At 35.1% G+C, this 10365-nt stretch overlaps 1 protein-coding gene across 1 annotated transcript; it reads left to right on the top strand.

Annotated features, from left to right (window-relative positions):
• The first annotated feature begins 7712 nt into the window (after nt 1-7712).
• On the top strand, nt 7713-8994 carry LOC103962963 (heat stress transcription factor C-1). Its single transcript, XM_018651320.2, has 2 exons — nt 7713-8010; nt 8106-8994. The coding sequence occupies exons 1-2, from the start codon at nt 7798-7800 to the stop codon at nt 8913-8915; spliced, it is 1023 nt and encodes a 340-aa protein (XP_018506836.2). The 5' UTR covers nt 7713-7797; the 3' UTR covers nt 8916-8994.
• Nucleotides 8995-10365: the final 1371 nt, after the last annotated feature.

Below are 10365 nucleotides of genomic sequence, written 5' to 3'. Positions count from 1 at the left end.
TTGAATATGTTATAACATCTGCCGTGGGGTCTAGGTTTCTTGATGCCACACTCTTAATTAATGATATATTTAACAAATCAAACACAAATAATATTAAAAACTATGATTAGCACCCATCTCAGGCATTTCTGCTTTGGGCAAGCTAAGGATCTATCTTTGCTTGACGGGAAATTAAAACTAAATAAAAAATAAAAACTTAATATATGATAATCATCCTCCTTGTAATTTTTTATTTGAGTTTTTTTTTCAAAATTTTTAATCCCATTTTTATTATTTTTTCATGTAAACAAAAATTTGGGGAGAGATCGGTTACTTTCACTATCAACGACAGAACATATCCATAATTTCTAGTTGAAAGAACTACGTGTGGCATCTATTACCAACTATTGCATGTATGAATTTACTTAATATTTTACAAATCAGGGCACGAACGAAGATTACTAGCAACGAGACTTAACTGGATAGGAGCCATTGGCGAATCACCATCATCATGATATATAATGGATTTTATATTTAATTTATATTTTTGTAAGTGCAATAATGCACTCATTTAACAAACAATTATAGGCCCAACAATGATGGATAGGAAAGCTATAGTCACATTACATTAATTCACAATCATTATTTAATATAAGGCACCAAATATTTTGATTGACTCGCCACCTGACATGCTTGACAATGTTTTATTTTAAAATTTATTTCTGAAGCTACTTAGTACTACAATGTAGTGATATTTTTTTTCACACTTGTTAGTGAGAAGTTTTATATTCGATTCTTGTCAATGGAGAACTTAAACCATATTATTGTTAGTCCATTGTGAGGCTTAACTCACCCCCTTCCTCTATATCATTTATTATAAATAAATAAAAAAATTTCAATTCCCAAAAAATTAGAGGAAACTGTTTCCCATTAACTTTAAATTATTGTACTAAACAAATAAGTTTCTCGTACTTTTAATAAAACAAATAAGTTTCTTGTACTAAAAATTCAATTCCCAAAAAATTAGCCCACTCCCTTCCTCTATATCATTTATATTAAAAAAAATAAAAAATCAATTCCCAAAAAATTAGAGGAAATTGTTTCCCATTAACTTTAAATTATTGTACTAAACAAATAAGTTTCTTGTACTTTTAATTAAACAAATAAGTTCTTGTACTTTCAATAAAACAAATACGTGGCTCCTTATGGATCAACCATAATTTAACACATGTACATACACTTTATGTTGTTTTGGAATTGTATCCCATCCGAATTCATTTTGTAAGAATTTTAGGAATCCTCACATATTAGTCATTCATCATGTATCATGCTGTCAGAAATTATTTGACTTTTTTATTTAAATTAAACTCAAATAGTATCTGACAAAAACTGATCAGACGATGTACGATAAACGGCTATAATGTGAGAATTCATAGGATCCCACAAAATGAATCCGAAGAGAATCCTCTTCCTGTTGTTTTTACCTTCAACTCTCTCACTCTAATTGTACCTCCACCCCCTTCGACACTCTCTCTTCAACCAATGTCATCTTCGTTTGAGATAAAAAATAACTCATGGGACACATAACCCGTCGAACGTCCAGCTTTGCACGGGACAAAGAACCTAATGGACAAGCTGCATTCACATCGAGCTTCCTCAGAAGCTTCAGCACCACTTCCCAAACTAATGGTAAGACAATGGTTAGAGAGAAGAAGTAGTGGAAATAGATATTTATATCTCTGTATCTAACGGAAATTTGACAGAATTTTTACTTTTGGATTAAATTTGCTAACCGGTTTGATTACAAGGTTCAAACTCCTTTTTTTTTTATCTCATAAGCTATCTTCCGAATATCTTATGAGCATAAAAACCATTAACCTAATTTAATCTTCTTTAATATATGTGTTAGTTTTTATTCTCGATTAATGATATGTTAATCAGTTATCTAATGCTTAGACAATTAAGAATCACATCAATTGAAGGGTCTAATCTAGTACTATCTATTCCAAATACTTGTGAGCGGGCATGTACATGAACCTCTATTAATTGACAATTAATCCAAATTAACCCAATATTAATTTATGAAAAAAAACACAATTTCATTTCATAAAATGAACCGACAAGGTGACAATAGGATGGAGACACGCAATAGGATGTGCTCCCCATGGCCCTAACACTAACACCACTCAAAAGTAAAATTTAAAATTTAAAATTAAATAAATAGCATCTAATAAAAATTAATCGCATAATGTACAATGAACGGTCACGATTACAGAATCATTTTTTTTTTTAAGAGCTTGGACCTTGAACCCTAGACGTGGTCGAGTAGGAACTAGACACGTGCGCACCACCCTTTATGCGCCAACGCACGAGGCAGCAGCAAAATCTAATTAGCTGCCCAAAAGCAGAATGCAAAAGAAGATCGGATTCCTAGCGACCGAATCTAATAAGCCCACTACTTTTGCGTTTGGCTTTTCGCTTCACATTTTCCATCCTCCGATTGGCTAATAGCCTCTTACGTTTCCTCTTTTTTGCAATAAAATTTTGAGAGATGTTGGAGCACCACACTCTCCCCAAATAAGCGCGTGCTTGTTTGATTGGATCTTCATAAACGCAGAGTCCCACTTCCTTGGCATCCCACGATGATCTGTGGTTTGATTTGATGGGTTTTTCTATTCATATTCAATGTCTATCGTCATGTTCCCTTGAAACATGAGAAATTATGAACGGTAATAATGCTTGGTCGTTCAATTATACTTTATGATCTCATAGCTGGTTAAACAAGTATATCCTACCTCATTTTAATGTAGGACTCATCTACTTCTATATTTCTTGTCAGTAGTAATACTCGATATGATAAATTCATTATTGATAAGTAAACATGTCATATAGTATTAACTAGAGTGTAAAAAGTTCTTATCAACATTCAAAAGAAGTTGTCGTACACTTATAACTTGTAAAAATGTAAGCGAGAAACTCCATATGAAATAGTGCTTGCACGATAAATTATTAGGAAAACTGATAAAAAGTTCAAAAAAAAACTTTAGTCTTAATGAAAAATGACAAATAAAGGTGTAGTGAATAGTACAAGAGAAAGATAAAAATATGATTTTTCATTAAAAGTGAACAGTACTGTGAATGTTTCGTTAAAACTCCCTAAATTATTTCGCATGATGATACAACTGATTAGTAATATACGTGGACCTTTTAAATTTATTTGATAAGAATTGGTGAGTTTGTATTGGATGTGAAAAATCTCAAATACCGTCATATTCTATGATCTAGATTGAACGAGTGCTTAAATTTTTATTTTTATTTCGTAACAATCTTTGTATGAGTGTAAGAGTTCTTAATTTCACTCTGACTTTCTCAGCATGCGGTCATGGATCATCGTGAAAACTAAGTTATGGACCAAAATTAAGCACCACATAATACTCTCTCTTTTTTAACAATCTTTGTAGGAGTGTAAGAGTTCTTAATTTGACTATGACTTTCCCATCATATGGTCATGGATGGTTGTTAAAACTAAGTTATAGACAAAAATTAAGCACCACATAATACTTTCTCTTTTTGGCCAGGCATCATTTTTCATTGGGTCACTTGTTCCTATCAAAGCTAGCTAATACAATATTTATATCTTTCCATTCAACCTTGATGATGTACTTCACGTGTGGGTTTTCTTTTTACTAGCTCAATCTGCCCACTAAGATTAGGAGAGAAATAGATCGAATTCTATGCTCACCCATCGTTTGACATTAGTTGAATTGTGCATTAAAAATTCGAGAATTCTTGTTTATGTACAACATATTTCGCTGTTTAGTAGTAAGTATAGTAAGGAGACAGGCTTACTTACATTAAAAAATGCCGCGATAATGATATTTTAAACTAAGAAAGAATATCGTGTGAGGGTTAAAGCACGTAACTTTATGTTATTATTTTGATATATGTCATAGTGTGTCAAAGTTGCATAGAGATGAACCGATGTCTCCATATTAACAACGTGTAGCCAAAAAATTGTCGTTTGTAATCTTGAAAGATATTGGTGTAATTAGAAATAGAATAATTATACATAAATAATTATTTATTTTATTAAATTTTTGAGGTGAGATTTTCAACAGTCTCGTATATATACACGAATAAGAACCACCACCTTCTTTTGAATTAGGTCCAAGAAATAAGCCACATGCTGCCTTTACCTTCTCAATTGTTTATGAACTGCAATTCCATCTAGAGCTCTCTGAGTTCATAGTTTTTTCAAAGGCTTAAATGTTATAATGGTCCATGCGTTTTACTCATTAGGTCAATTTAGTCCATGTGTTTTCAATTTGGTCAATTTGGTCCTTGTGTTTATCTCCTTATCAAATTAAGGACATTTTCATCTAATTTTTGTAAATAATTTATAAATTACTATAAAACTTATTTGTTAAATTATAATTTATTTGATTTAAAATGTTTAAAATGAAATAAAATTAAAAATTAAAACAAATATATCCTCCTTGCAACTCTCCAACCTCCTCCCTAATATTACCCCTCTCTTTTCTACGTCATAACCTTATTCATTTTTTCAGATTGGAAGTTTTATTTCTTATATGTGTTATTTCTCATTGATTTTTACTTTTTTATAAAGATAAAGGGTAATTATTTCTCATATGATTTTTCTTATGAATTTTTTAAAGAGATTGAATAAAATGTTCTTAATTGGCTAACGAAGACAAACACGAGGACTAAATTAGCCAATTAAAAAACATGAGGACTAAATTTGTCATTTGGCTATAACACCAGGGCTATTTTGACATTTAAGCCTTTTTCAAAAGAAAAGATGTGGATGACGAATTGTTGGCCATTTATTAATTAATAAAAAAAATTATAGCCTAAGACGGCCAAGAGCATCTCCAAAAGATACGTCCAATATAGTATGTCAAAATTTTATTTGATGGTTGATGTGGCAAATTGAATACAAGTGCTAAATCTTCTTCTTTCTAATGGATGTGTCAAATATTTATTTTATTATTTTATTGGGCCTAGATTTACATTAACTATTAAAAAATAATCAAAATTAGTTTTAGTTTGTATTCTACTGGTTGTTAATGGGATCCATGCATCAAAAAATTAAATTAAATGACTCACATGACTCACATGCCACATCATATATGGCATATCCATTAGAGAACATTTGAATGTCTTTTAATCTTATTTGGCATATTTGACATCTCTTTGGAGATGGTCTAAGATCTATTACCCGTTTAGCCTATTGTAATTAGCCTTAACGCCATGAAACTAATAATTAATTCCTCTAATTATCATGTGACCACTATTTAAATACATACATGAAATTATCAATATTTTCATTGAAATATTCGAAAAATCAAGATCGATTTGGGAAGAGGGGTGAAATGCAAACTTTACACTATATGGGCAAAATATAACAAAATCAATTAATATTGATGATATTTACCAATTCACTACATAAGTTTTACCGGAGCCCATTGCAGATTGAACTTTTGATTTTTTTTTTTTTTTAAGATATTTTTCTTTAATTTCGACAAATTTGAATATGCTCATCTCTTTATAAATTTTCACAATTATCATCAAAGGCAACTGACTCGATATTGATATATACACCAATCTTTTAATAAATTTGCATATGTTACAGATTGTAAGATCCCATATCGCCCAGGGGAGTGATCCTTATATGTATATTCTTATCTCTACCTAGCACGAGGCCTTTTGAGAGCTCATTTGCTTCAAGTTCCATAGGAACTTCGAAGTTAAGCGAGTAGCGCGTGAAAGCATTCCCAGGATGGGTAACCCACTGGGAAGTTCTCGTGTGAGTTCTCAGAAACAAAATTGTGAGGGCGTGGTCGGGGCCTAAAGCGGATAATATCGTGCTATGGTGGAGTCGAGCCCGGGATGTGGTGGGGGTCCGGGCCAGGATATGACACAGATACTCTTGGATTGTGATTGTGTAAATGCTAAATAGATTTGGTTACTAATTTTTCTTTCCCTATATGATTGTATTTACTTGGAGGACAAGTTAATCATCTCTTTATTCTCTACTATAAATACAGACACTGTCTAGAATAGATAACAGACACATAAGAAATCCCTACATTTTCTCCATACTCTCTCTTGTCGTACCTCTTATTCCATTTCAGTTAAATAAGCCGCAACACGTTATCAGCATGCTCATCCGCTACACTAAGGAATCTGATAGGGAATTTTTTTATTACAAACTAGTTCATCAATATCATCACACAATCAGGTTCTTCCAAAACAACGGTTTTATACTTGATATTTTTCAGCCATATTTGCATGAACCTTCACCATAATGCGTAGTCCAACTTTACGTTTTACGAATTTTAGTTTCTACATAAATTGTTTATGCACTATATTCATAATTGTTGAATTATTGTGAATTGATATTGTGAATATGCATTTAAATATATTTGAACTGAGAAAAACTAAATTAGGGTTATTGAAAACCCTACACGCGACCTATGACTTCGAGCTGCACTGCCAACAGCTCCTAGCATGCAACCCAAAAAAAAACTCTATGCCAAGATGGCGTTACCGTTATTGAACCACCGCAGGGCTTGGCCTACAGCCATGCCACGCCACATAGGTCATCGTCCTTGACGACCAGAAGTTCATCCCCGACGAGTTTTAACCAAGATTCCTTCCAATCTCATTGAAATTTTCATAAGCCCAATTCAACTTTCTAGGGTTTTGGTTTTGAACGAAAGATTCTCACCTTTTTTTGCTAATCATGGTCGTTGTTGAACCATAAACTCGCCCCAAGGTTTCCTGACTAAGACACAATCGCCAAAAGTAGTGGTGCCGGTCACCCTCTCCGTTGCGCACACCCAGCAATGCTAGGGCTTCTCTCTGTCGCTCATTCTCGAATTCGAAGCTCAACAACCACCTACCATTTCATAATTTGACTCCGACGAACTCTCTTTACTCTGGCCACCACCACACCTCACGACTTCATCCGCCAACACCGATTCTCTCTAGTCTTTGTGTGTGTGGGGTTTCGAATTAAGGTTAGGGTTTCAAATTTGGGCTTAGGGTTTCGAGTCAGGGGCTCAGGGTTTCGAATTGAAGGCTCGAGTCAAGAGGATGACAGAGGTCTGTCTAACTATCTCTTCACTCTGTCTCTCTCTCGACCACCGATTCATTGTCACTCTCTGATTTAAATTTAGGTTTTTAATGTAGGTTCAGATGATTTCAATTTTAATCTAGATGATTTGGATTTTGATGCAGGTTCAGTTTCGGGAAATCTTGAAATACCGAAAAGATTTTTGGAATCTCGAAATTTCAATTCGGGGATTAATCGTCGAATTCTCGTTGCGAAAATTTTCAGTTTGAAATTTGGTATGCCATTTTCGGTTCGGTATCCCATATCAAACCAGCCCTACCCAATCTCATCTAATCTCGACTAATACCCACCCTGTCGTCTAGGTATAACTACAGTTGTCAACAACCTAGGGGGACCACGTCACTAAATAATCAAACAAAAAACCCGCATTCAAGTCCACGCCCCTTTTACGCGCGTGGAACATCACTCTCCTGGAAAATATCTCACGAGTCACAATGACGTGTGCAAAAAGCGGGAGAAAGGCAGGTCCCACATCGCTCCCGCCAATGAAATATCAGATACCTATCGCCGTGTGCCACGTTAGCTCGGTGCTACTGTGCGCGCGTCTGTTATATATTTACGGTGCTCCTTCACCATTATTCGAAAAAAAAAGGCAGCGATAGATAAGGCTCTGGGAAGACACACTGAAAACAGAGAGTTGCAGAGAATAGGTATATGGGATGATGATGGAGGAGAGCAACAACGTCATCGCACCGTTCGTTTTGAAGACTTACCAGATGGTTAACGATCCAACGACGGACAATCTAATCACTTGGGGAAGAGCCAACAACAGCTTCATCGTCGTCGACCCACTGGTCTTCTCCCAGAGACTGTTACCCGCTTACTTCAAGCACAACAATTTCTCCAGCTTCGTCCGCCAGCTCAACACCTATGTGAGCAATTAATCATGAAATTAGTAAATTAATGGGTTCTGTTAATTAAGTAGAGAATTGAAAAACCCAGTTCGTAATTTTGATTGATTTTGCAGGGATTTCGAAAGGTCGATCCAGATAAGTGGGAGTTCGCGAACGAGTGGTTTCTACGAGGACAGACGCATTTGCTGAGAAACGTGGCGAGGAGAAAACAAATGGGCAAGAGTTCTAACTCGAATTCGCTTTTTTCGAATTCGAATTTCTTACCAACGAAGCACGAGGAGCTCAACGACGAAGATATAATTATGGAGATTTCGCGGTTGAAGCAGGAGCAGAAGGCGCTGGAGGAAGAAATCGGGAATATGAACCGGCGGCTGGAGACGACGGAGCGACGGCCGCAGCAAATGATGGCGTTTCTACACAAAGTGGCGGAGGACCCGGAGATTCTGCCACGTATGATGCTCGAGAAGGACCGCGCGACGACGGCGCTGTTGGGAGAGAAGAAACGGCGGGTTATGATGATAGCATCGACGTCGTCGTCGTCATCGGGGATGGGGGCCACCACTTCCGTTAGGACTGAGGACGAAGATGATGGAACCGTAGGGGTAATTTCGTCATCTCCTGAAGCAGGTTTTGAGATGGAGAGTTTTAATCGGTATTCCACGTCACCGGAGGTCCAGACGGCGTCGGATTGGTTAAGGCAGAGGCGGTTTGTGGATCAAGTTCGCGCTGTACAAAACCCGAATAATATGAATCCGACGGCGTCGGGTCATGGGGCGGAGAATATCCGGAATAGTAGTAGTTCCGGGTACGGGTATGGGAATGGGAATGGTGGCGACCCTGGCGGGGAAGTGGGATACTTCACGGAGGTGGAAGCTAGTCCGCCACCGCCTTATCCATTTTCGCTACTGGAGGGAGGCTTTTAGATGTAGGTGTTTTTGGTGCTTTAACAATTTGTATGTTTCATTTTTCGGTCGAATTTAACAAGATTTTTCTTGGATTCTATATTTGTGTTATTTTCTTTTTATTCTAATTGATGTGCCTTTATCAAACTCACTTCGTACGCACAAAAAAACAATTATGTGTTAGCATTTAGTAATACTTGTTTATGTGTAAGTAACAGATTTCCACAAGTTTGTAGCAACATGAAATTAGTTCTCGTTATTAAATGAAAACTTATAGGCGATTTTAGCTATAATCGTCAATCATTTTTTATTCAGATATATATTCGACCTTCAATGGTTGCAATGCTACATTATAAATATCATTTTAATTAGATTAAAAAAGAACATTATTGATGAATCATTCTATCACCATTCCTAATTTAAAAATTGAAACGTTCTAAACTACATCTCAAAAGATTCTCTCGCTAAATGAATGTGAGCTAAGTTGTTCTTCACCTGGTCTTGACATAGCTTCATAACTACGTTTATTGAATTATTAAGTTCGCAAGAATGAGCCGTAATTTTAAACCATATATCATTGAAGATGTAGTCCGTTCATTTATGTGAAATGAGAATCCTCTTTGGATTCTTTTGTGAGGATCTTAGGGATCCTTAAATTGCGCGGTTAAAAATCATTTTAAATATTTTTATTTAAAATTAAATATAAATAGTACCAGATGAAAATTGACCGCATGATATACGATGAACGATCATGATTTAAGGATCCTCATGTTCTTCACAAAGACAATCCGAAGAGGATCCTCCTGAATTTATGTGTACGTTACACCTCTATTTACACGTGTGGTAAAACTTGATATGATTATTTAGCTAATAAAGTTGGTAAGATATGAATAAATATTAAAAAGTTACACAGACACAAGAGGAATATGGATACTTTGTCCATAAAAAAGTGCTTTAGGAAGGAGGATGAAAAGCGGAACCAAGTCGTCAAGTCAATGACCATTTTATTATTTTTATTTTTATTGTATTTTATTCATCGAGGCACTAATTCTCAATGACTTTTAGTAATTTGATTCACATTCAACCTAATTTCACATGATTTATGAGAAGTAACACATTTTTAATATACTCTGGACCCATTACGAATTGCCACATTAGCTTGTCTTAATTGCAGCCACCAATGTACACTGTGGCAGACCCTACCGCCATTGGCATACTACAATACTGTTAGGAAGTGTTCACATTCAAAAGAGTATTCAACTGAGTACTACATTACAGTAGTATTACTCTTCACCTATAATTAAAAGATTCTAAGTTTGATTCTTGTTAAAAATAAATTTGAGTCACATTATTACTAATTTATTATGAAGTTTAATCTATCATCCTAAATAATATTGTTTATTCAAAAAGAAAATATTCAATTTATGGAGAAAATGTTGGGTGGTGTTGATTCATGAGACAACACACTCGT

The sequence above is a fragment of a genome, unplaced genomic scaffold, assembly GCF_019419815.1.
Source record: "Pyrus x bretschneideri cultivar Hongxiangsu unplaced genomic scaffold, Pyrus_bretschneideri_v1 Contig1, whole genome shotgun sequence".
NCBI lineage: Eukaryota > Viridiplantae > Streptophyta > Magnoliopsida > Rosales > Rosaceae > Pyrus > Pyrus x bretschneideri.
This window is presented reverse-complemented; position numbering and strand designations above follow the sequence as displayed.